The sequence below is a fragment of the Aulonocara stuartgranti genome (genome assembly GCF_965226115.1).
Source record: "Aulonocara stuartgranti genome assembly, chromosome: 11".
Taxonomy (NCBI): domain Eukaryota; kingdom Metazoa; phylum Chordata; class Actinopteri; order Cichliformes; family Cichlidae; genus Aulonocara; species Aulonocara stuartgranti.
In genome coordinates, this window is record NC_138947.1 from 12,017,442 (window position 1) to 12,044,853 (window position 27,412).

At 42.5% G+C, this 27,412-nt stretch overlaps 1 protein-coding gene across 2 annotated transcripts; it reads left to right on the forward strand.

Annotated features, from left to right (window-relative positions):
- Nucleotides 1-227: 227 nt before the first annotated feature.
- fam171a1 (family with sequence similarity 171 member A1) lies at nucleotides 228-27,032 on the forward strand. 2 transcript variants are annotated; one of them, XM_082551580.1, is made up of 9 exons: nucleotides 228-720; nucleotides 10,772-10,999; nucleotides 11,666-11,758; nucleotides 14,850-15,014; nucleotides 15,887-16,063; nucleotides 19,883-19,999; nucleotides 20,139-20,253; nucleotides 20,841-20,958; nucleotides 22,942-27,032. In XM_082551580.1, exons 1-9 carry the CDS (start codon nucleotides 612-614, stop codon nucleotides 24,517-24,519), a joined length of 2,700 nt encoding a protein of 899 aa, XP_082407706.1. In that variant the 5' UTR covers nucleotides 228-611; the 3' UTR covers nucleotides 24,520-27,032. The 2 variants fall into 2 exon arrangements, with proteins under 2 accessions (XP_082407706.1, XP_082407707.1); XM_082551581.1 differs by having other exon boundaries at nucleotides 289-720; nucleotides 14,850-15,008.
- The last annotated feature ends 380 nt before the right edge of the window (nucleotides 27,033-27,412 follow it).

Below are 27,412 nucleotides of genomic sequence, written 5' to 3' on the forward strand. Positions count from 1 at the left end.
ATAAAGAAATGAAACACTGAAAATGTTTGCACAGTGCTGTGCATAAGGTGAAGACTAGATGTTAGGGTCAAAGTGCACAGAAAATCTATTTTCCGAATATTTTAATATTGAAACTGTATTTCTAGAGTCACTGTTACATTTAGTTATTGAATTTAAACTGCTAGAAATTTATATTTCTTTCCACCCCCCCCCCCCATAAAATTTAAAAAAAAAAATTCATTGTTGCCCCTTGTAAGCTTTTTTCTGTTCCTAGAAAGTAAAAGTTGTAAAAACTTTGGCTGGCAGGTGGAGGCGCTGGTGCTGCGTGTGGGAGAAGCCGCCTGTTGGTGCCGTTCTGGGGCATGTGGCTCAGAGGAATGGGGCCGTCTTCCACCCTGACCCATCGATGAGAAAAAAAGAAAAAAGGCGACCGAGAGGGGGATGCACAGCGGGGCAGGAGAAAGGCAGCTTTACAGGCGGAAAATCGTGGCTGCTGAAGCTGCTGAACATGGAGAGTCGCCTGGTTTGTGGGATAAGCGGTGCCGTAGGGGAACAGTGAGTTTTTAGCAGACACGGGTTTGATTTCCACTTTGTTCCTCGAGCCGTTTGCGTTGTTAAACACATCTGCAACGATGCGGGCTGTGGACCGGAGCAGGACCGCCGCGATTTTACTCTGCCTTTTCGGATACCTTTTCTCCAAAGCTGCGACCAAAACATTACAGGAGGACACGGCTACACAAGGTAAGAAGTGCGTGTGAGGTGTTTTGCCAGAGAAAGCGGCTCGTTGACTGTTGTGGAGGCCAAACGGTGCCGCTAGCAGCTCGGATGCTGATGTGATCTAAACTTGGCTAACGTTAGCGAGTAAGCTAACGGAGAGCGAAAACTTCTCCGTCTGTGCAGCGCTGCAGATGCTTAATTATAAGCACGGTGCTGTGTTTAAGGGGTTAAAACCATTTCAGGTCGTTTTATATGAGATTTGTGGGGTTTAAATTTTTTTTAAAAATACTTTGTTAATGATCGGAGACGTGCCCTCATGTTGTCCAGCTGCTGTGATTTATCATTTATAACACTGCTGCGTTTAGTAAAGTCGCTTTTAACCAAGTGCTTGTGTCTGTATATCATAACAAACCTGAACAAAGTCAGGTTTACGTGCTGTTTTTAAAGGTAACATGGCATTTTTGGAAGAAGGCGGCTGTGTGTCTGTGTTCCTTACATGTAAGGGTCGTGGTTCGCGTCACATAGTCTGCAACCATCGACCTTACTCAGGGGTCCTGTTGCAAGTATATCAGTACCTAGAGATTATATATTGTTAAAGTAAATCTTGTATTTGAGCTAAGGATTGTAGTACTTTTGAACCATGATAAGTATGCAGATTATGTTCGTAACTGAAATGCCTTAAAAGGGAATGAAAACAAGAGTCCACTCACGTTTTCTCATCAACAGTTGGGCACTTTAATATTAATATGTGCTAAAAATGTAAATTTCTGAATAACAATATCTCTCATCGCTAGATTATAGCTGTTTTGTGCTTGCGTATCGTTTTTGTTGTGTTAATAAAGATTTTTTTTTTTTAAAGAAATGACTTAATTGATATTACTAGTTACTAGTTAATCTTATCTTAATGACCTTGTAGTACCATATCACCCTATTAGAGCACTTCGCTCTGCAGGCCTACTTGTTGTTCCTAGAGTATTTAAAAGTAGAATAGGAGGGAGAGCCTTCAGTTTTCAGGCCCCTCTTCTGTGGAACCAGCTTCCAGTTTGGATTCGGGAGACAGACACTATCTCTACTTTTAAGATTAGGCTTAAAACGTTCCTTTTTGCCAAAGCATATAGTTAGGGCTGGACCAGGTGACCCTGAATCCTCCCTTAGTTATGCTGCAATAGACATAGGCTGCCGGGGGATTCCCATGATGCATTGAGTTTTTCCTTTCCAGTCACCTTTCTTACTCACTATGTATTAACAGACCTCTCTGCATTGAATAATATCTGTTATTAACCTCTGTCTCTCTTCCACAGCATGTCTTTTATCCTGTCTTCCTTCTCTCACCCCAACCGGTCGCAGCAGATGGCCGCCCCTCCCTGAGCCTGGTTCTGCCGGAGGTTTCTTCCTGTTAAAAGGGAGTTTTTCCTTCCCACTGTTGCCAAAGTGCTTGCTCATAGGGGGTCATATGATTGTTGGGTTTTTCTCTGTATCTATGAAGCGCCTTATGTTGTGATTTGGCGCTATATAAATAAAATTGAATTGAATTGAATACATTTCCTCAATCAGCTGGCAACTAATCAAATGTTTTCTCAAATTTATAATGGCTGCTTAGTGTGTATAAAACAGACTGTAGTAAATGTTGTGAGGATGTCTGATGTAAGAAGGGCCCGTTTGCACAGTGTAGATGCAGCATTTACTGTAAACAAAGCATGTAAAAACTAGCATAAAATGTACTAAATGGCATAAGTGATCCAATTAGTAGAGTGACAGAAAATTAGCTAGCAGTTTTTTGATGAATGTGGGGAAAAGCAATTAATGCTGTTGTAGGTTTTCCACTCTAACAATATGCAGGTTCTCTTTGTCTCATAAAAACAGAGTGTTTTTGGCTTTGGCCCTGTGTGTTATTAGCGAATAACACACAGGGGGTTATATTCAACCACAGATTCAAACTTGTGCACCCAGTTCTTGTTGTTTTTTTAAGTCGTATAAGATGTAGACTTTGACTTGATTCCCCTAAGAAAAAGTAGCAGTTCAAAAAAATCATTAAAAGCTCACAGTTTACATTCAAAATCTGACTGCAGCATTGCAACAGTATTACAAATATTAAGGGCAAAGTGAAACCACATTAGCGCCCTCTGTTAAAAAAAGAAAGAAAGAAAAACAGGGGAACGTGCACGTTAATTTCCCTTTAGTTAGATCTGTACAGCAAACTTTTCAAGAGACACGCTCCTCAGTGTGTCAAACAGCATCCTTTTACCACAGCAGCAAAGTTCCAAAGCAATTATAAATCACAGCAATCGGCTGGCTTCTCATTCAGTCTCTGACTTCAAAGCTACCTTGTCATACGAGCTACTAATGTGGAGCCACATCTGTTTAACCCATCGCTTTTATCTCTCACTGCACAAGCACATAAACATCAGTCGTCTGTGTTCGCTTAGGTTGTTCTTTTTTTAATAGGGGGTGGCCTACATGCGGTTCTTTCACTACACCAGGAGTGCAAATGTAAACATACAGAAACTGTCACTGTAAATCAGTCAGAGTTGGAAAAGTGCAATGCTGGGCTCTGGTTTTCCTTTAAATCATGATTATTTCCTGATGTTTTATAACTGTTATTATAGCTTGGGAGATTCTAACCTAGTCTAGGTTTAAGGTTTGTGATCAGGCATGAAAATGGCTCGTTTATTATCACAACAAGCAGCTCTTGTTTGAGGTAAAAACAGGGCGTAGATGTTTTGAAAACTCGCAAGATTGGGGCACTTTGAAGTCAATCCCAGCCTCTATCTGCACTCTTGTTCCTTTCCCTTTCTTTCTCTCTTCCTCTGGTTTTCATTTCGCTTCAGATTGACCTTCGCTTGTTCCCGGGGGGGGGGGGTGCGTTCAGGTCGATGCTGAGAATTTCTCCTACACTGTCCAGCAAGTATGGATGAGTGGAGCCAGACAGACGATCTACCCGCAGATATAGATCTCACTCACATTACTGCTGCCCTTAATAGGCATGGCGTTGCATCTGAAACAGACAAACATTTGCTGAAGCTGGACAAGGGCTGCCAGGAAATACACCAATCAAATCATATTGTCACCAGCTAGCCAAGCTTGATTTTAATCACGAGATGCTGGCGTGAGTGTTAACATCAGCCTGCTTCAGGGAGGTCATGAGAACACACTGCATTTACAGACAGGGTGAATGACCTGCTTGGCCACAGAGGAGTATTGCAGTAGTACAGAGTACAGTATTTGACCTATATATTTACTGAAGTAAAATAAAGCGGGCCCATGTACCCCTCTCAACCATGATGTAACGCAGTTGCTTTGTCCCCTGCTGAGTTAATGGGATTGACAATCACTACCTAATCTTACTTTTAATCCAGTTTAGAGAAAATAGCAGGCTGAATCTACTGATAGCTGGTTTCTTTGCTTGCAACGTGTGCAAGAGTCTTGAACCACCCCTCACATCTTTACATTTAGCAATAAAAAGGAGAAATGGGTGCAGTGATTTATGGAAATATGTGCAAACATAGATGGGAATGCAGTGTATGAGGCAAAAACAGAGTTTGTACAATTTTAACGAGCTTGAAAGTCAATATTTGGCATGACCACCTTTATTCTTTATTGCTGCCTGAACCTTTTTAGATCCGCTTTCTTGTAGTGTCTGTAAGTAGTATTTAGGAATAGTTCTCCAGGCTTCTTGAAGGACATTGAAAGCTCCTTTTTGGATGTTGGCTTCCTTTTGTTCCATTCACAGTCAACATGATCCCACACTGCTTCAGTAATATTGAGGTCTGGGCTCTGGGGTGGCCAATCCAGGACTTGTAGCGTGTTTTTTCTATCCAGGTTTGCTTTGACTGCACTGGAAACATGCTTGGGATCATTTTCATGTTGAAATAGGAAGCTGTTGTCAGTCGGACCATTTCCAGATGGTACTGCATGGTGGATGCAAATTTGGTGATACTCATAATTATTCATAATTCCATCAGTTTTGACAAGATCTCCAACCTTACTGGCTGAAATGCAGCCTTAAACCATGATGGTCTCCACCATGTTTTACAGAGGCCTGTAGACACTCACTGTTGTACCTCTACCATATTGTTGACAATTTTAACCAAACAATGTCATATTTGGATTCCTCCTTCAGACCTGTCATTGGTTATTTCAGTCTAGCTTTGTGTAGCCTTTTCTCCGTTTCCCAAGAAGAATGGTTTCTTGAAAGCCACCTTTCACTGAGACCATTTCTGATGAAGCTTCAGTAAAGAAAAGTAGATGGATAAGCTAAAGGGTCAGATGCATTTCTCAGACCCTGTGTCAGCTCAAAGACTCCACTTTAGATACTGTTTCTCTTGCTGTTGTTTTTTCATTTTGGTTTAACAGTTCTTTTGTCCTCCACATGTCATGGTCCTGGGCCATGTGGGCCCAGTATTCTTAGTTTCTTGTATTTTTGTATTTCGTTCCTTATTCAGGCCATGTTTCCTAAGTTGTCCTGTTGTGGTGTTCCTTATTTGACTTCCCCTTGTGACTTTTATCCCCTGTGTGCCCCTCTACGTATCTGTGAGCCCTCATCTCCCCTCCTTGTTTCATTCCATGTTTCCCCAGCCCACTATGCCCGTGCTCTCTCTCTCCTCCTGTTTGCACCTGTGTACTTCCTGTTTTACTTTGACAGTCTCCCGTCAGTGTTGTTTACTCCTGCCATGTCTTGTTACGTTTATCTGTGTCAGCTGTGTTCCCATGTGTGGCAACTTCCCCTGATCATCCCTCTTGTGTATTTAGTCTCTGTGTTTCATGTAGTCTGTGTCGCGTCGTCTGTGTTACCACCCCCTGTGTTCCGTATCTCCAGCCATAGCTTTTTCTTAGTTTATGTCCAGTTTAGGTTTTCTGTTTGAACTATTACCCTTATACTGCCCTCGCTCTGGTTTGTTCTGTTATCAGCCATAATAAAAGGCTCGCTTTTGTTTAATCCACTCCTGCATCTTCGCTTGTGTTCGCGTCTGGGTCCAACGCACACATTCCCACACGGTCTATCTCCACGGACCGTGACACCACATGGCCAGTTTCCTCAAATTAGTGCGAAAATATGTTTGTCTGTCAAAGTGTGTTATCTTTGGTATTTTTGCATAGATTCTGCTACAAAAAATGGAAGAAAATGTTTTTGTGACAGGTTGCTAGTAACAAAGTGCCTAAAATATAATTAAAAAATTGGTTCTTTGCCACATTTCCATTTGGAGCTATTGCTCATGACAACTCTAAAAATTACAAGACATTTGGGCTTCTTGGAAACAAAATAAAAAGAAAAGAGGGGTGGCTGAGGACTTTTGAACAATACTGTGTATTATTTTTCGTTTGCACCTGAGTGTTTCATGCCGTGACATGTCAAGGTCCTGTTTCGCTCTGTGTGTGTGTGTGTGTGTGTGTGTGTGTGTGTGTGTGTGTGTGTATCCAGTGTCCCTGTCAGTGATTCATACTGTCTTCTACATTTATGCCTCTATTTTGTTCTTTGTAAGATCACCACAGATGTTTGTCGTTTATCTGAAGGGTAAAATAATAGCCACAGTAATTGTGATGCCTGTTTGTTGTGGTTAGACAAGCTATTAAACCCAGAAACAAAAACAACAGTCTATTGGTGCCTAAGGTTGAAAAGGCATGCATGTTGTAGACACTATAGTCCTAAAACTGTTTTTGATTTGCCGAAATCATGAATTGTTTGGGGGGTTTTGCCCAACATTCTTGAAATAATAATATGATAGCATTGCTGTTTACGTTTACAACAATATTCACGTTGCTGCTGTGAAACACAGATTTCCTTTACGCAAACGCGTATCACAGCACGTGTGTGATTTTTATTGTTTCTTCTAGTTTCTCACATGATTTCTCGGACTTCTTGTAATCAGCCACGTGCTTCTGCTTGAGACGGTGAAATTACCCCCTTGATGTCACAGTTTTCTTGAACCACTTTAGAGCTGTAACCATTTCCCAGTCATTTGACAATGAGAATTACACGTCAACAGAGAATAGAATAATAGTCATTGAAGTAGCTTAAGCAAGGAAACTGAAGGATTTCAATTTCTCTCTTTTTATATTTTTTAAAATAATGATTTTTGACACAGACATTTTAAGGGACATCATCTTGGAGTTTCAGTGATTTTTATTTACGTTATCATTTCATTGACTTCATTTAACCTATTTTTGTTTTCAGCCATGCAAGTTTTTTGGTGCTATGTTTGCCGATGATGAAGTACATCAGCATGTCTCTTTAGCAGAGGAGATTAAACTGTCCTGTGTGGCACAACAGAAAATGCGTAAAGCAGTTTTGTAGACAATCAGGCTCCCATTGGTTTATAAGGTGTTTAATTGAATGGCCTTGCTGTTCTTACTTCAAGTGCCCAACACAATTTTGAGCTAACTAGACACAAGTTAGGTGCTAGTCTTGTGCTGAAAACACGTGCTTCAAAATATATCTGCAGTCACGTGTTGTCGGTCTGATGGTAGCCAGTGAAAATGATCATAGCTAGATTTCGGAAGATCTGGGTTGACCTGTTCAGTTGGCATCTTGTCAAAAAAGTTATTGGGCATAAAGTTGAGTTATAGTTTCTGACTTTATGAGTATTTGAAGTCCGCTTGAGTCCAAGTGACAAATTGAAGTGCTTGGCTCTGAGTTTATAAATACCAGGACTGTTCCAGGACTAGCTATAAGGCGTTCTTGTCCACATCAGATTAAAATCCCTTTTATAGTTTAGCCAGATTGCAAAAGCATCCTGATATCTGTGTGTTGAACTTGCTTCCTAACATGGGCCCAAAGATGGCAGAACAAAGAACACTCGTTTTAATTCATTCTCTACCTGTTAGTTGATGAAGACATAGGAAACCAAACAGCTGCAGGGTTGTTTTCATATATCAACACAGGACTTTGGTGGGATAGCAGTTATTAGACTGATTCACATGACGTAAAGGCCAAAAAAGCTGTTTTACCCTGTTTTCTTGTTATTTCTGACCATCTGAAATAAAGGTCAGTTTACAGTAAGCTGAACACAGTTAACAAAGTTGGTGTGGCTCTGATTTTGGAAGATTCACGAGCTGAATGTTTTGCAAGTTTTTATAATGACATCACTTTAAACTGGTGTAGCTCGTAACAAAGTGCTGATTACAATGCACGCTGAGTGCTTGCATGCCTTCTGCTGTCATATTAAATATCTTCACTTAACCAAACCACGTGTGCAGAAAGCTTCTGCTTAACTCAGCTCTGCTTGGAAGAACACCAAACCATCTCACACGCCCAGTGGAGGCCAGCCGTGCTACCCATTCCTCATTTATCACACCTCAGTTTCATAAGGCTGAAATGATCGCTCTCTCCCAAACTTAATTCAAACTAGAAGGATGGAAAAAATCAGGCACACTCATTCTTTCTTCCTTGTTGTTTACCTCTCGGTTGCATCTCTTGCATCCAAGCACATTCACGTACACACAGCTATCCTGCTGCTTTTGCTGCTGAGCTGGGGATAATTGGTCTGAGATGGCAGTGCTGGTCAGGGGGAAACTCTTTGAAGCCTTTATTCTCCATATGGTGCTCAGTGCACACACAAATAGGCAGCTATGGAGGTTTAGCTGGAGAATTGGGGGTATTGGCCATCCCTCAGGGTGCTCAGAGGAGACTTTTAGCTTGTTTAGCAATGATGTCACCTCGGTACTGATTTATTGGACGAGGACTGGGAGGGGACTACATTTGTGTGTGTGTGTGTCAGTCTTGAAGTCTCCCAGGGGATTTTTTTTTTTTTTTTAGGCGAGCACAGCTGGCACCCGTAACAGCATATCAGGGGGAGTGGGACAGGAAGTGAGGTCAAGAGCTCTCCAGTACACTCGAGAAAGCAGTGGAGGGTTTCCGTCATGGGGAAATCCAGTCTGCCTGTTTCCCAATTCTCTGCTGACGCAGTCCAAATGTTTAAAAAAAAGAAATCCCAGGAATGAAGTGGATCTTTACACCTGTGGATAATTATGTGTTTTGGTTTGAAACTGACACATTGCTCAGCCAGATCTTTTCTTGTACTAAGCAGCCTGTAACTTCCTCCCTTCCCAAGCTATAATTTGGTGCAGAGCTTGGTTTTTTTTTTAGGTGGAGCGTGCACTCGGGCTGAACTCTCTCCTACACATTGTCAGAGTGGTTTCCCGCTGACCAGAGGATCCCTCAGTGGGGGGAGGGGGATTTGTCAAGCCATGTATGTGTTACTGTGTGTGTCACTGCGGGTGAGGTTTAAAGGAAACATTAAGACAAAATTCAGTGAGTATGGGGGGGGAGGTGGGCATGTTTTGGTAATTGTAGGGGGAGTGGTGGGGGGGGGGGGGAAACCTTTCAGCCACAATATAAAGGCCACCGTTGGTCAGCCTGTGACCAAACAGGACGCAAATTGTCATGTGTGCAAAGATGGGGACGGTGTGGGTTTTTGTGGCTGTGAATTATAGTGCTCTCTACCAAGTTTTTTATGATGACTCTGGAATGTGATGATTACATTTTAACATTTGTTTGTCAGAGTGTTTGACTTCCCTCCTTTAAGATCTGCAGGTTAGCTTAAGGTTGAAATTCTCAATTAAGGCAAGAGTGGAGTGAAATAGAGGGATGTCTTTGGAGATATGACAGCTGATGTAGGGTTTCTGCAGTGAAAGACAATCTGAGCGTGTCACAGTGTGACTGCTGCAAGAAGTGTGTGATATCAGATAGATGTGCCGCATATTGATTTCAAAATCACTTTGGAAATTTAACATCGCACCTTCCTTTACTTCACTTGATATGACCGTATGTGTCGCTGCGTCTCAAACTTTACGTGGAATGCTCCAGTTCTGAAGCCTATAAAAGGTCATGACTCACACACCCTGCTATTTTTATCAATCATTAACAACAAACAATGATAATAGTTTATTTTGCTTAAATGTATGCGCAGTGTTTGTATACCCATTAATTTCCTAAATCTCACTTCATATTTTTTACATGGTTGTTCACCTACATCCTGCAGTTTGAGAAGCATGGGTATATGTAAAGATTCACTGTTTAAATAATATCTGATAATGAGGGTATATCAGGAAATTAAAAAAATCACGCACCACCCATCTCAAGCACAGCCTGATGGGTAGTGGTTGGTTGGTTGTTAATGTCGCCAAACCGCATTCGTATGACCTCCATTAAACTCTTTCGGAGTATTTCAAGAAAAATAAAAATAGACTGGTCCTGAAGAAAGCAGGTTTTTCCTGATCTGAAGTCTGAACCATAATGACATCAGTGGAGGTGTCATATTCTGTTGACTTTATTTTATTGTGCAACCTTGATTAGTGTGGTTCAGCTTAAAGTTTGTGGAAATATGGGTTGGGTGGCTAGACTATACAGAGCTCATTTGATGGAAAAGAGCTGCATTTAAACCTGAGAGCACTCTGGTCATGGCTTGTTTATTGTTTGCTATATTTTCAAATCAAGGCTAATTTTTGTGGTCCTGAATGACTCAGGCTAATGGACGATAGAAGGTGGATACTTTTTCCCCCCCCTAAATAATAGAGAAAGATCATTATTACGTTTTATAATAAAGTTACATTGCAGCAGTGATATTCACAAGCCAATTAGTTGTGCAATACATCAGGGCTTACCTGAAAAGTGATAGTGTATACAGAACGTAATAGAGTCCAAGATTTATTAATACCAGTGTTAATGCTAATGGAACATTATTATTACTCCATAGGCAGTTTTCGGGACACAGCGTTTGTCTTTTAACGTTTTAATTATTCTTTGTCTCCGTCGGAGAAGGTGTTTGTATGTGCAGTTGTTTTTTTTTCCCCCCTTCAGCTTCCAAGGCTTCTTTGAGAGAGGGAAATGGCCCATTGTTTTAGAGGGGAAGTGCCACTGGCGGTTGTCCAGGAAATGGTCATCACTGTGTGACTGGCTGGGATTTAGATTTGTAGGCCAAAAGCCTGGCACTGACGCTGAAAATAGCTAAGACGATGGCATTTTAGGTGGCTGTAATCATAGAGGCCTTGTGGGTTTTTTTTGTATGTTTATCAATCACTGTTTACGGAGACTTGACATCTTACAACCGTTACAAATGATGAACTCTTGTCTTCACAGATGTGACTCTTAAGGTTCACCTGAGCGATGCCAGCACTCACCAGCCCCTGGTTGGAGCCACCGTACAGCTTTTTGCCAATCGTACTTCTTTAACAACTGAAACCTCATCAGCCGACGGCAACATTTACCTGCGTTTTCCCTATCGCCTTGGGACGCCGCTTGTTGTCACCGCAACTAAACAGGGATATGTGCCTAACTCTGTGCCCTGGACTCCCTCCAGATTACCTGGTAGGTGTGTGTGAGTGAGTGAGTGAGTGAGTGAGAGAGCGAGAACTCGTACATATATTTTGAGAAGTAACCAGATTAACAAGAACAGTGTCTCACTAAACTGTGGCATTAACAGATTGTTTTCATGTTTTATGTTTTTATGTGTGTGTGTGAAGAAAAAAAAAGTACATTTTTTGTGCCAGGTGTGTGAGCTAATGAGTGGAGTGCTCCATTACTAATTTATAGCTTTAGATGCCAAAACTCAGCAAGGGGGCTGCTTAAGCTTCCCTTTCACTAACACACACTCACGCAAAATACCTCCCAGGAGCCTGGAGTGTGTGTGTGTGTGTGTGTGTGTGTGTGTGTGTGTGTGTGTGTGTGTGTGTGTGTGGGAAGGGGGTTATTATGAGCCAACGGAACGGCGGCCAATTGGATTATCACGCTTACCAGCTCTGAACAATGGGCGAGTGAGGGGAAAAAAGGAAGGAAGAGCAAAGAAGTGCAGTTTGCTGGGTCAGGCTGTGGTCCTGCACAGCAGACAGGATGAAAGCAGGACTATTAAAAATGCATAAAGATGATTTAATGACTTGTGTTTCAGAGTGATTAGTAAAGTGGTAGATTAGAGCTTGTTTCTAATCTCATAGTGAAGTTATTCCTATACACTGTGTGTTTTTATTTCTCCTCTAGTATTTTCATCCATCAGCCTGGACCTGCTGCCAGAAAGAGCTGCAACTCTGATGGTGTACGAAGATGTTGTTGAGATTGTTCCAGGATTACAAGGTGAACACACTGTCTGTGTGTGTGTTTGTATGCAAGTGTGTGTGTGTACAGTTTATTGTTTTTAAAGAAAATCAAACTTTTAAATCGAATTATTTCATTGAAATAGAAAGATTATAACATTTTGGTCCATCACACCTTGGGCAGACATATTGGCACTATCTCTGCGCACACACACATGCATAGGAAATGACTCAGTCATAATGTTTATAAGGCCTCGGTCACACTGGTGACCGGTCACAGACTCCATGGCAACTACAGGTCACTGTGGGAAACTGTATTCCCAAACCTGCTGCCAAGTGGTTCTTGGTATTACTGGGTGGCTGCACCAACTTGTTATTGCATTTAGAGTCCAACCGGCAGGTGGATATAATCACCCGATATTTGCTGTATCCGCATTTGTCATGACTAATAAATAGAAATTTTAAAAATACAAAAAAATTAAAAAAGAAACATCACTCAACCAAGCATTATTCTTTGTGTTACATAGTTGCTCCAGTAGAGGAAACACTGCAATTTCCCTGTTAGTGACACATAAAGCTGCGTCCCTACTGGAAGCGATTCACGCTTTGTGTATTACTTTGAAGCTGAACGCTATTTGCTTGTGGGCGTTCCAGGCTCTGGTTCCCTCTAAACTTATTTACTATTAGTAGGTGAGGTGAGGAAGACGGGACAAAAGATACACTGTGTAAGAGAGCCAGAGTTTAATAATTAATAATGACTAAATAACAGTAGTGGTGTTTAAACACGCAGAAAGTAAAAAAAGAGGAGTGAAGAAGAAATACTTCATCATGGGAAATCCCCAGCAGCCTAGACCTACTGCAACATAACTAAGGGAGCATTCAAGGTCACCTGATCCAGCCCTAAATATAAGCCTTATGAAAAAGGAAACTTTTAAGCTTTACCCTAAAAGTAGAGAGGGTGTCTGTCACCAGAATCCAAACTGGGAGCCTGAAAGCTGAAGGCTCTGCCTCCCATTCTACTTTTAAGTACCCTGGGAACCACAAGTAAGACTGCAGTCTGAGAGGGATGTGCTCTGTTAGGATAATTAGGTACTGTGAGATCTTTAAGATATGATCAGGCCTGATTATTCAAGATTTTATTTGTGAGGAGAAGGATCTTAAATTTGATTAAGGGAGCCAATGAAGAGAAGCCAATATGGGATAAATGTGCTCTTTGTTTCTAGTCCCTGTCAGTACTCTCACTGCTGCCTTTTGGATCAACTGAAGGCTTTTCTGGGGGCGGGGGGGTTAGGACATCCTGATAATAATATAGTCCAGCCTAGAAGTAATAAATGCATGATATTTTCAGTATGACTGGGAGACAGGATGTTTCTAAATTTAGAGATATTCCCCAAATGCATGAAAGCAGTCCTACATATTTGTTTAATGTCGTCACTGAACTACATACCCTGGTCAAAAATGACTCTTAAGATTCCTCATAGTGTTACCGAAGGCTAAGATCATACCAGCCAGAGTAAGTATCTAGGACAGAGTACAATAACCTCAGTGTTTGAGTATTTGTAAGAGAACTCAAGTTGGGATGAAAGCCATATTTTGTCATTTTTGTCATTGGCGACAAGTGGTTTTTTTTTTTTTTTAAAACATAATTAATACACTCCTAATATAAAATGCTATCTTATATTAAATGGCCTGTTATCAGGAAAATATCTAATACCTGATATAAAGAAAACACACCATATAGACATAAATCACAAGCGTGTCTTTGTTATTCCGCTTCTTTGTTTGGGTGTAATTACATTAGATAAGGCTTTTTCATCCAGGCAAATCAATTTGGTCTCTTTGTCTGTTGACTCTTTTGTGTGGCTCTGGCCAACAGGGGAGTAATTTAGCTTGTCAGCTGTGTTGTCTGACTAAAATAAATTTCTCACATAAATATACAGGCTCCATTAACATATGAACCTCTTGAATACACACTGCCTGTAGCACGTGCCTGAGCCGGGCACAGTCCAGCCCCCTGTCCTGCACAGTCTTTCATGATGCTGTGAACTTGGACACCCAGGGGAGTGATGAACCCGGGCGTGTGGCAGAGGGAGGGATAATAAAAGAAGTGGAAAGGAGAAGAGGAGGAGGAGGAAGGGAATGTGGTATGCATTGGGAAGTTGTGGGAGGAGAGAGTGGGAGAGAAGGGGGGGATGGGCCGAGCAGTGTCCAACAGAAGGAGGAACAGATGAGGTGAGAAAAAAGTGGAGGGAAAAACACAAAAAGAGTCAAGGAAGGGGGCACACAAAGAACAGCAACAGGCTCATTTCCTCTCTGAAAAACAGAACCGCAGACAGGAAATAACATTCACACCTGAATTTTTAGGACGAGCTTTAGTCTGAAATGTGAAAGTGTCGCTCATACTGCACGCCCAAAAATCATGTCGAGCACAAGGAGAAACCCAAACACAGCGAACACTCGTGTACAGCTTGATCCATGTCTCACTGCTCAAGAATGTGCACTCGGCACAGTTGGACCACAATGACATCACCTTGCTGAATCCCACTACATGCTTTTTGGTTTTCAGTTTATTGTTTCTAATCTATAATTTGTTGATTTGTTGAAACTAGATGCCAGGCAGCCATGATGACAAATCAAAAAGAAACAATTCATTGCAAAATATCAGAAAAGAGAATCACGTTGGCCAGGAGAGAAAGTCGACCAGGGCGTTATTGATCTAGAGCTGCCTCCATTAAGCTTAATTTGATGTCTGAATTTATAAGAAGGCACTAGGAGTATAAAGCTGCCTTGTAAAACATGTTCAAACAAACATCAGTGTGCATGATGGACTCTTGAGGTCAGGTGATTTCAAGGTTTTAAGCTCACATTGCTCCATAGTGTTTAATAGGGAGACTGAATATATCCTATACCTTATATATTCTATACTTATGCGCTATATACTAACTGAATTAATTGCCATTGTCTTGTATAAATTGAATGAATTCCGTGGAATTTTAGATGTCATTCCCACTTTCTCCGCATTATTATTGTTACTATTATGTTAAAGTCTGTGTCAATTATCCAACTAAAATACTCAGACGGATTTGAATAATATTTTAAATGACAACTCAGTTTCATTTTCTGTGTCACAGGTTTAAGAGTCCAGCCCAGGGTTAGTTTCCTGCACAGAGCTCTCAGTCTTCCTCCCAACACATCGTACGCCAACCTGACCGCGCTGCTCACCGTGGCAACCTCCCCCTCACACATCCAGCACTTTCCCCACCTGGAGATGCTCAGTGGCAACGGCACAGGTGAAGGTTAGACTGACGGGTCAGAGCATATAGTTAAAGACACCTTCATAGAAACGGGACAGAGGAAAAATGTGCTGAGAGAGGGTGAGGCGTGAAGAGTAGCAGGAGCAGCTCATCAGAAAGACACTACCGTCTCTATCTGACCTCCTGAAACACAATAACCCGTGTGTGTTTGTGTGTGTGTGTGTTTTCTCTCTGCTCTAACACAGCCCGCGTGCCCACACGCTTTCAGGCACTCTTATCCACATCTTGACATTGCATGGACTACACTGGCCTATAATACGAGTGATGACAAACATGTTCATCAATATGTGCAAACAAGGCTTATTTTTTAACATAATACAAAAATATGGATAATTAGAAATGGTCTTATCATAACATCCAGAAGACAGACTCTGGCAATGTTTTTGTTCACAACTCAGCCAGAAAAATGATAAACAACGATCTCATAAATGTATTTGTTTATAAAAAAATATGAGCTGACACATCAACATCATAATCCTTAAAACCATGCAACAGACTCGTACGTTTTTTTGTGTGTGTCCCCCTTTTTTTTTTTCATGTGACTTGAATACCCCTTCAAAGCTGTCTCCCCCGACAGAGCGTACCTTCTTCCTCGAGGCGGCTTTGTGACACTTTCCATCCTCAGTCTTCAAGTTTTTTTCCGCCCTCCACCCAGTTTCCTTCTTTCCTGTCTTTCGCTTGTTTTCTTTCCTGTCTGTCTTCCTCTGACAGCCCTCCTTTATCTGAGCTGTTTTACGTTACCTCCCCCACTGTCTGCTCCTTTCTCCGCTTCCCCTCCTGTGCACCTTACTCCCGCTCCCTTTCCTTTTCCCTGCATTTTTCTCTCTCACGTCCTCGTGTTTGCACTCTCACAGGCACGGAGAAGACGTTCGAGTTGACTCCTGTCGCAGCCATCTCTGTTCACCTGTTGGCCGGCGATGGAGTGGAGCTGCAGGTGACTGGGCCAATCACCTTCTCTGTGCCCCTCCCGCCTGACAGTGGCCTGAAGGAAAATGATCACCTCCCTACTTGGAGATTTGACCCGCGCTTAGGTATGTATTAACAGAAACTCACACGTAAGCTTTTCTGACTTTCTACATTTAAGTTCAGGAAGTTTTTAACTCTGAAGGCTTTACTTCTGTTTATATGAGACCTGCAATTATTTGTGAAAAGAGCACATTACAAGCACTAACACAAACCACGTGCATGCTCACATGGTGCAGCCAGGTCATAATTTGTGGCTGTGTATCAGAGCGATGAATAGAATTATTCATACGATCATAAAAATTGCCAACATACAGCTACACATTAATCTCTTCACATCACAAGTTTGGACTGTGGATCCATAATCTGCCCGTGCTCAGTTAAATCTTGAACTGAACAATAGCTAAAAGCCCTGCGGTGTTGGCTCATGCAGCGGAGACATTTCAAATCTCTCTCGGCGCTCTGATTTACTCCTGCGATCTTAAATCTTTGTTGTCAGTCGTCCTGCACTGTGACACACCCAGTTCCTCTCAGAGAGGCTCCACTTAAAGACAGTGATTCGATCATCAGTTGACTCAGACGTGTCTGCACTACAAAACCTCCTTCTGCATGAACATTAGTGTCTCAACAGATCCACTGCTTCCTCTCATCAGCAGGAAAAAGCTTTGTTAGGACCCACTGGAATTATTTGGGGAAAAGCTGTAAACACACATAAGATTGACATACCACCTATTAATCAGAAGACTAGTGTATTAGCAAATGTTATGTAGACATTCATGAAATTATCATTTTGAAGGTGCAATTCTGTTTAATATTAACTCTCCTTTAAGCTCTGTTTTCTGAGGACAGCGTTGGTTTTCAGCTGTTAAATGTGTCAGTTTGTTCTCCACCTAATTATATTATCACTGTTGTTTGTTGCTGTGCTTGTAGCAGTCTGCTATGGCTGGAAAAAGGACTGATTAAAGCAGCAAGGGTGGGAAAACAAAGTCGTAAATTTCCAGTCCTGAAAAACAAAATCGTGAACTGAAAGATACTGAAACTTGTGGAGTTGAGGGGAACTCCTGGCTGGGCATATTTCTTGGTTAATTCATCACTATTACTGATATCTCACAATTGGATTAAAATCCTAAAAATGTCGTACTTCCCACGTGTCATGATATGTGTACTACATTCATGCTACAGTCATTTCACAATAAACATTTTAGAGCTCTGATTTATTTGGCCAAACAGTGTCTAAAGATTGCTACTAGAAGTGTTTAGTGAGCTCTAGATGGGCAGATGAATGGATAGAAAGAAAATAAAACATTTGAATGGCAAGTATTTTGAATTTCTCCTTCATTAGTTCAACGTTATTCCCTGTCTGTGCTGTGCAGTTTTCATCTGAACTGTAATCGTACGTCAGAGTGTTACATTGATTAAAAAACAGATCCACATTGGCTCCTGTGATAGTTTCAGGATCTCAGGAGTCTGTTTTAAAGCGCCTAAAGTATCAACATGCAGGGCTTATAAAAAGGGCTTTCATTAAAGCTGAATGAACACACACACACACACTTGTATCCTCCTCACAGCCTGTAGCTGCGAGTATTTCAACAACAAGAAGCCGTTCCCGGACCCCTCTCCAGGCTACATCTCATGTTCCTTAGCAACCCTCCAAATAAGTAACACAACAGACCGGCCCATCTCCTGATTGAGTTTCTTCACTGAGCATTTAGTGGGTGAAATGTGTGTGAGTGTTAAACTGAAGATGATAAACAGACAAAAAGAAGTTTGAAATCCATCTGGTGCCTGCGGTGGAAGACTTCAGGCTGAGGATGGCAGCCTCACAAAGACGCTAGTATTGTTTATGAAGTGCTCGCATGGAGGAGGCATGAACACAGAGAGAGAGAGAGAGGGAAACCTGTTTCACTTGTGCAACTGGCAACATGTCATGTATTGTTTGATGTCAAGCAGGCATGGGGAGGACTGATGTCATACACAAACAGATCATGTTCACCTGGGTGTGCGAGTCGGGAGTCTGACGATGCAAATAAGCGCCGCTCGCTCAGATCAGCCGACCACTCTCTGCGGCTGGACATGTTGGCTTTGTGTGAATGGGCGAGAAGCAGAAGTAATATATGGGCTGTATTGACTTTATAAATGTTTGCCTTGCGTCTGAGTAGCTGCCCTGCTGTCTGTCAGTGCTGTATTGTACCGAAGCGTGGGAACAGGTCCGTCGTTTGTAGCTATGAAACAGGTCAGCCACACAGAGAGGACTCCCCTGTGGAAAGGATTCAGAGAGGGACCTGGGTGAATCTGGGCAGGGCTGGGCACAGTGGTGTGTGTGTGTGTGTGTGTGTGTGTGTGTGTGTGTGTGTGTGTGTGTGTGTGTGTGTGTGTGTGTGTGTGTGTGTGTGTGTGTGTGTGTGTGTGGTGCTGAGTCACACAGCCTCGCTCTCATTTCTCTTCTGTTTCTTGTGCCTGTTCCCTTATCTCTCTTTCCACTCCTCCTGTTTATCCCCTCGTTTCCTCTGCTTGTGATGTTTCCCCCCGTCAGCATCTCTTGTATATTTGCCTTTCCTCTTTGAATATCCTCTTTACCCTTTTGTTTCCTCCTTTTATTAAACATGATGCATATTCCTAACCACTTGATGTTATATAACTTTGTATAAACATAGAAACAAAGTAGGTCTCACCGCGTTAGCCCTGAGAGCCTGAGGATCGGAAGTGTAAAGGCACAACACAGTGTTTTCCTCTTGAAGCAGATTTACTGGGAGCCAATCAGTCAATGCCTCTAGCTTTGTAGTGGTTTTCCATTCTGGCTATGCGGAGAGCCGCTATTGTACTCAGTGTACACTGCTCATAGGGTAACACTGTTATCTACATGTTGCCTCCTTGTGGGAGAGTTAAGTACTACCAAAACACTGCCGTCTCTAGAACAGGTCAGGGCAGACATTTGAGTCGTTAATCAGAGTATCTGCAGCTTTGGGGAGGGCAAAGAAAGTCACAAGTCAGTAGAAGACATTAAGCTGTGCGTATAGGTGGCACTTCAAACTATTATTTTGAATCTGTTCCACCAGACACATACACTGCTAACTAGACAGTTCATTATAAAGCTTCATCATCAAATGTTGATTTTAGTCAAAGAAGAGGTGTGTTTGGTCACCTTTTAGCCGTTCCCTTTAGCATCACCACAGTGCACAGGTGTCGAACTCCAGGCCTCGAGGGCCGGTGCAGGTTTTAGATGTGTCCTTGATCCAATACACACTACTCTTTTAATCCCAGTCTTCAGCTTCAGCTCTGCCACTTCCAGCTTCAGGTCTGCCACTTCCAGCTCCACCTGCTGCCTTTTCTGCCAGTGTCACCATGTCCAAACCATACATCAGGGGTGGGCAACTCCAGGCCTTGAGGGTCGGTATCCTGCAGGTTTTAGATCTCACCCTGGGTCAACACACCTGAATCACATGATTAGTTCATTAGCAGGCCTCTGGAGAACTTCAGGACATGTTGAGGAGGTCATTTAGCCATGGTAATCAGCTGTGTTGGATCAAGGACATATCTAAAACCTGCAGGACACCGGCCCTCGAGGCCTGGAGTTGCCCACCCCTGCCCTACATTATAGGTCTCACTACCAACTTGTAAAACTTTTACTCTTATGTTTGAACAAATATTTCAGAGTGAAATACTGTAATTAAATCTACTGGTTTATCCAAACGGCTATCATTTGGCTAAGATCTTGAGCATAAATAATTTACTCCTAACACATTAAGAGATTAGCTGTCTTAACTCCATCGAGCCCCGTCTTTACATAATTAGGGGAGGCAGGTGAGCAGTTGCTGCAGCCAGTCCTCACAGAGTAACCTTTACAAAGTTTGTTTCCACATACTGTGATTTCTTTTGTGTGTCTTTAGGTATCTGGATAAAGAGCAGCTGGGCTCAGGTGCAGAGGGAGGGAAACCAGCTCAGTCTAACCTACATTGTTCCTCAGCTGGGGTATTGGGTGGCCGCCATGTCGTCTCTACACACCGGTAAGAAAATCCATAGACACAAATTAAATTTACTTCGCAAAACACATATTTTTGTTCTGTCATTTATGTGGTTTACTTGACTGCAGACTTCCACCAAAAAGCTTTTTCTCTGGTGCTTCAACACATGTCTTTGTAACAGGTCCAATGGTTGCAAAGGACATCAGCACGTACCACACTGTGTTTCTGTTGGCCATACTGGGAGGCATGGCTCTCATCCTGCTCTGTCTGCTCTGCCTCCTGCTGTACTACTGCAGGTGTGTGAAACACTTTGCCTTTACACAGACTATAGCAGGAGTTTCCAGATTAGTATCTAAATTAGTGAAGATGATGTCAGTCTGTAGCTAGAACATGTGTACTGCTGCTTGGGATTTATTTCTCCGTTATTGTTCCAAAATTTACCTTAGCAGGCCGACAGGACAGCTTGGGCTTATCTCCTCTCAAGAGCTGGGGTGTTTGTATGCCACATTTAACTGAACATTAACAATACATTCCTTTTTTATTGAATCCAGCACCATCTGTCATCCTTCTGTCTGCCTAGGTTTACACGTTTATTATTTCTTCAGTTGTGATAACAGTACCAGAAAACAAAGCCCTGTACTAATAAAAGTTCTCCAGAGTAAGTCACATGGCAGTAATATAGTTTTTATGTTGATCAAATGTAAACAATCTGGACCCGGGCAGCTGCGCTACACAGTAAATATAAAACCCTCACAAATGCTCTTGTCCAGTCTCAACTTGTTCCAACAAAAAGTCAGGGATGTATTTTTCACCATTAGAAACATTTGTGTGTAATTATTCCGATTTTAAAGATTAAACGTGCTCTTTGTCTGTGTTCACCCAGACGTCGATGTTTAAAGCCACGAGGGTCTCACCGCAAGCTCACGCTGTCCTCTGGACTGGACAGCAGTAAGAGGGACCAAGCCACGTCCATGTCTCACCTTAACCTCATCAGCAATGAGGTGTGTTTGCTCAGTGATCAGATGGCACAGTTTAAGGAGTTTGCACATTAATGACTGTTTAAAGGTGTTGGAAATAGAAAACACCAAAGTCGTTTACTAAATATTCAATATTTTGGATGTTCTCTAAAGGACGTATTGCATAGCCAGGCTTTCTTTGCATTTGCTGTCTTTGTACACCCAGGCTTTCTACTTCAGGATCAGGCTGCGCTACATTAAAACAGGGTGTCTGATACATTATTTCACTCTTATTCTGCACAAAAAGACTGATTGTGTGTAGCCTACCTCAGCTGGACACATTAATTATTTATTTATTTAATGTATTAGGAAAAATCTGCTAAAATTACTCTTTAGTTAATTAGTAAATATATTTATTTCACCACTCTGTTAACTCTGGTTATTTCTAATGTGAAATAGCTGCAGGTTAGAGCGCCAAACCTTAAACTGATTCTGTCTAATAGCCTTATAAAATGAGGAAATTGCATTACATTAATCATGACATTACATCATATTAGGTTAACATGCGCTGTTTCCTCGGGATAAATAACCTACAAATAAGCGTCTGGACTTCTCAGTCATGACCTGGATGACTGAGAACCTTCACAGACAACCTACAAATAACTTGTATTCTGTTACCTGTAGTTCAGCAGTGTTAAACTAACTATTATACCTTCATTAATTACTGTGGGAATGCGTGACTCAACAGTTTTCATATATACAGTGGTGTATAAAGTGTTTGCCCCCTGCATATTTGCCAGTGTTTCAGATCATCACACAATTTTTTTAGAATTAGACAAAGAGAACCCGAGTAAAATGCAGTTTTTAAATGATGATTTCATTGATTAAGGCAGAAAATTTATCCAAACCTGTCTGGTCCTGCGTGAAAAAGTAATTGTCCTTGTAGTTAAATCATAAATCCACTGTGATTTTGAAAGCTGAGTTGAGTTTCAATAAAAAGCCTGATTACTGTCAGACCTGTTGAATTAAGAAATCGCTCAGATAGAACCTGACAAAGTGAAGCGAGCTAAACGATTTCAAAATGTAACACATTACGGTACAATTTAAAGAAACCGATGAGAAACAACACTGACACTGGCCCAACTAGTTATTAGGTTTTGGGGGCAATCACTTCTTGGACTTTTTTCCCCACTTCATAATCAACTCCTTCACTTAGAAACTGCATTTTGTGTTTACTTGTGTCATCTTTGTCTAATATTTAAATTTGTTTGATGATCTGAAACATTTAAGTGTGCCAAACACAAAAAAGGGAAATCAGGGAGGGGGTAAACACTTTTTCACACCTCTATAGAACATAGAATCTACATCAGTTTATCATTTTTACAGCTTGTCGATGGAGGGAAAGGCAGTAATATGTGGCCCATGAAAAAGAGGGGGAAAAAGACCTTGGTACCTGGTTCAGCACATGTTGCTATGGGGATTTAGATGGGTAAAAACTGAAAGCTCTGGCTTTAGGCTCAACATACCTGACTTGCTCATAGCTTGCCCCTAGGAAGGAAAACGTGTATCGATGCTAACCTGTGCTCCTTAAGTGCACTGCATGGTTGTTTGTTGGTCCTGTGCAGAGCTTTGCTGTGGAGATCATTGTGCTGTAGCTGCGTTTGTGTGGTTGGTCCTTTAACTTGGCCCCTGGAGCAGAGAAGACAGGAGTCATAATAACAAAGAACTTCTTTGTAATAAAGTGAACCTGAGTGTTTCAAAATGTTAAAAATTGTCAGCTGCAGCCATGTTTATGCTTTTCCCCTCATTTTGATTTTTCAACCAATCAAAAGGCTGTTTTTATGGATAACAACACACCTCCTTCACCCTTCTTAACACAAAAGAACACCAAGATGGGACCAAACACATGAATTACTCACACTATAGCACTCTACGTGTTTGAAATTAAACTACAGTGTTTGTTATGGTTTGCTTCATGTGATGGTATTTAAAAACATTCTCACACCTGAATTTTGTTGTTGCCTTCAGGTGCAGCTGGAGCTTGTTTCCACGGGGACTGAGCCTGACATGACCACTCCGATGCTCAAGCCTTCCTCATATGAGCACCGAGACAATCAACGTCAACACAGCCTTATCCATCAAAACAAACACAGCCGCTCCTCTCTCGGCAACAACAGCCACCACGGATCATCTCTGGGCAATCTGACGCCTCGCAGCCGAGACTACCGACAGTCTGTAGAGACGTTTCAACTGAGGGCTGCTCTATCATCGGGGACAGAGAGGGGCTACCGTCAATCATACACCTCCTTCTGTTCATCTAGCAACCAGATTTCAGATGCGTTGTCATCCACTAATCATGGTCAAGTGTCAGCTACACAGCTTAGCAGTGTTGGGATTATTGATTGCATCTCCCCTTCATCTCCTCCGCACTCCCCCAGCAGAGGGGAGGGAGGTGAGTGCAGGGCTGCTGACCACCTTCTGTCCCGGTCTGTGGACCACCTGGAGCGGCCCAGTCCCCAGTTGCTCTCCCGGCCAGGCCAGCTGCTCTGCTGCGGCTCTGTAGATCTGCTGAGTGGAGGGGAAGGCTACTCAAGAGTGCGACCCACACTTGTAATCCCAGCACACTACATGCGGCTGCCTGGGGAGCACCCTCTGTCTGGTCAGGCGCTCCTGCTGCAGACTGACCAGCAGAGTGACTTAGAGACCATCCAGGCTGAGCTCAATGCCTCACATTCCCAGCAGCCCCTGGGGCAAACCCCCACTGACTGCGACCCAGGTCCAAAAAAGCAGGGTAAAGGCGAGGGTATCTCAGGCCTGTCAGAGTCTCTGTCTATTCCAGGAGCTCTCGGGGAGTCGGGTCTTGTGGAAATAAACAGCGAGGACACCTTGCTGGCTGAAAAGACTTTAATGGAGCTGAGAGGAGGGAAGCCTCTGCCTCACCCACGAGCCTGGTTTGTCTCCCTGGATGGACGCTCCAATGCTCACATTCGCCACTCCTACATCGATCTCCAGCGGGCAGGGTGCCACAACAACAACAACAGCACACCTAGTGCAGGAGGTCAGCAAGGTAGCAGCCGTCAAGGGAGGCATGGCAGTTGTAACGATGCCAGTCTGGACTCGGGTGTGGACCTGAACGAGCCGAGAGCGGGGCGCAGGGGGAGAGATGCTGAGCAGGAGGAAAGGGGGATTGAGAAAGACAGATCAAAGGGGGCGACGCCAGCCTCGGCCTACACTCAGCTGGTGTTTGTGGATGATCTGAATGTGGGAGGCTGTGAGGAGGAGAAGTGCACCCACAAGGGCAGCAAATCTGGACCTGTCTTGTCAGACAAAGGAGAGAGTAACAGAGTGGATCAGGGGCAGGGGGATGCAGTGGGTAAAACAGCTGAGGGAGTACAAATACAGGAGGAGCCACCCTCACTTTCCTCTGCATCCCCTACTTCTCCTCCACCCCTGCCAACTCCAGAGGGAGTGACTTTCAGGACTGATCACGCGCTGCTGTCAGTGTCTCCGGATGAGGACGCAGCACACGATGATGCAGAAGAGGAGAAGAAAAGCCCCTGGCAAAGGAGGGAGGAGCGACCCCTGCTGGCCTTCAACCTCAAATGATTCACAGATGACAAAGGAAAGATTCACATTTTTCAAGTCTGTTTGAAGTAGAATGCCAGTTTAAGGCTTTTTTTAAGTTGCCATGCTGTTTAAAAAAAAAAAAAATCAGCGTTAATTAAACAATCTCTTTCCCCTTCTGGGAAAAATTTATCAAAGTTAACAAGATGTTGAGCAAAGTTAAGTAAGGTTTAATCATAAAATCTCAGTGAAAACTGATCTTCAAGTTGAAATGAGAAGCACGCTAAATATTTAACATTTCAGACATGGGAGAGAGTCTCAGTATGCGTGCCATAAAGCAACGATAAAAAAGCATAACCACACTGCACAGCATTGCCGCTAAAAACTGGATTTGTGTGTTGCCGAGAGAGCTGTACCCCACCCCTCCAACTCATGCTCAAAGAATGAGGTGTCCTGATCCAAGCAGAAGTGGTGTTGTTGAGGTTAAAGTGTCATCGTGTTCTTATTATTGCTGTTTTGAGCATTTTCTAGTGAGCTAGGCAACTCACAAAGTCACATTAGAGGCATGCTCAGTGGTAATCCTGTCCACTAATGTGGCTGAATGCATCCATTCTGGGGAGTGCAACTGTGATTTATTTCCTCCACTTTTCAATACACTTCACTTTCAGAGGCAGCATCTTTTCAGGCACTATGTGGAGAAGGAAAGGTACTAGGAGGAGGAAAAATGATCAGGAAACACAAGTGCATGTCGGTTCTGCTTTGAAACAGACTTGGAAGAGTGTAAATCTGCCCGTTAACCACAACTCCTCCTCTGCTCAGACCACAACATGAAGGATATATGTGTTTAAATTGAAGCCGTTTGTTCTTAATATAGCACTGAATCAATACTTTAGCACTGGGAGCCCATCTGGTTGAGAAATGAACACTTCTGCTGGACTCTTAATGACCACTGTTGTACTTCACTTTTCATGAAACACTACATAAACAGACCACTCGTCAGGCGTGGCGAACACATTGCCTGAGGGGAGACATAAAGACGCTGGAGGCACGAAATTAGGATATTTTATGCACAACAAATATATGCCTTTTTAATAAATAGCCTTGCAAGCATAAATGAACTGTAGTAGAAGCAGTCGATGGGTGGTTCATGGAAAATCCGAGACTACAAAAAACTTTCTTTCTTGAGCCATATTGTCCTCAGTCCATTAGCTTAATCTAGTAACATGCAGCAACACTCGTTTGAAGGTCATAACCCCGGTTTGTTCACACTGACTGATGTCTGAGATTATGAAACATCTGTGCAAAACGGGGCAGCCGTGTTCGAGGGATTTACTTTGAACGGTTGGTGGTATGTTGCTAGAGTTTAATCTAGCCCATCAGAAGGCTTTGTGGGAGATAAGGTTTCTGGACTGAGGAGGTTTAACCACTATCTGCTCTGTAGCATAATCAGATAATGTGACACACCGCTATGCTGGTGGGTAAGGATGTAATACCACTTCAAAGCCACCCAAATTAGTTGTGAGGGATATTGGTATGAAGGGTTTTGTAACTGTTGAACCACTGACTGGTGTATTTTTTATGTTTTGCTTTGAAGGCTATGCATAACTTTTATATGGCTGCTTGATGCCTTTTTTTTTGTAATTTTAATCATAATTTTAATTGCCAAACATGAAGTATTTTATCTGAGAATAGGCTATTTTTTTTTTCTTTCTTTTAAATATGTTAAGGGCTTTTCCTCCGTACCCACCTTAACGTTCAAGCTATAAAAGCAAACGCTCGATAACCTTTCACCTGAAATGCAAACTGTATTTGCTTGCTGTGTTTCACCTCCATTTGAACCACTCACCCACGATCCAAGTGCCTTTGAATAGCCTGACTCTACAGCAACTGATTACCTTATTTATTTCTCACCTCCTTTTGCCTTCGTCCGCCCTCCCCCTCCTTCCTACCTCAGCCCTTACTTTCTCTCCTGCTTGTGAAAGAAAGCATGCAGTAAACTTTCCTCAGCACTAGCGTATAACAAGCTACACTGCAGACATCTCAGAAAATGTCTACCAGCTGCTGCAATCGTAAAATCCTCTACAGTAATCAGCAAGAGTTCAGTCTCCCTCAGAGTAAGCAGTTAAAGATGTTTTGTTTTTTATGTGTGTGTGTGTGTGTGTGTGTGTGTGTGTGTGTGTGTGGCACTGGATATGTGAAACTACACTGCAGGTCGTTTCAGTGCATTTTCTTATTTTTGTGTTTTGTGGGTGAACGTTTGTCTGAAATGTGTTTTGCAGTGGCGGCTGAGGTGATGCTGACTGATCAACATGCATCCAGTCAAGGTTCACATAGACAAAGCAGCCATATTACAGAGTGTGTATAGTCTTTCCTTACCTCTGCCTTATCAAAATAATGTGTGTCTTTGTGTTATGAATGGCCTTTTCTCTTTTAGTTTCCCACACAGCAATCTCCCCTTTTAGGGTGGATGAGCAATACAGTATCTTTGAGTGTGTAAATCAGATGCTTGCATTATATTTGAAGCCTGTTATTCTGAATAAACAGCCAAACTGGAATTAACTGAGTGTGCATCTGTTTGCAAAATTAAACCTCTATATCTCTTTATACGCTAATCCAGATAGTAGTTAAAATGTATTCATATGGGCCACTTTATTGGGTACACCTTGCTAGAATCAGCTGGGAGCCCTTTTTGCTTTCAGGTGGCTGCATATCCATGATGGGAATCTCCGGTTACACCATTGTTTGACGATATGATCTTTGTATTAAGGTGCACAACGGCTTCCAAGAAGATGTCCCGCACACCTTTACACTACCAGCCTGAACCGTAGAATCAGGATGGCTCGATGCTTTTGTGGTGTTTACTCCAAATTACGTCATTACCATCTATGTTGCAGCAGAAATCAAGACTCACTAGGCAACGTCTCCCAATCTTCTG

Excerpts from the sequence above, each read along its gene's own strand:
- fam171a1 (XM_082551580.1), top strand. The coding sequence starts at position 612 with ATGCGGGCTGTGGACCGGAGCAGGACCGCCGCGATTTTACTCTGCCTT. Across the intron at positions 721-10,771 it reads GGAGGACACGGCTACACAAG|ATGTGACTCTTAAGGTTCAC; the intron begins GTAAGAAGTGCG and ends TTGTCTTCACAG. Across the intron at positions 11,759-14,849 it reads GATTGTTCCAGGATTACAAG|GTTTAAGAGTCCAGCCCAGG; the intron begins GTGAACACACTG and ends TCTGTGTCACAG.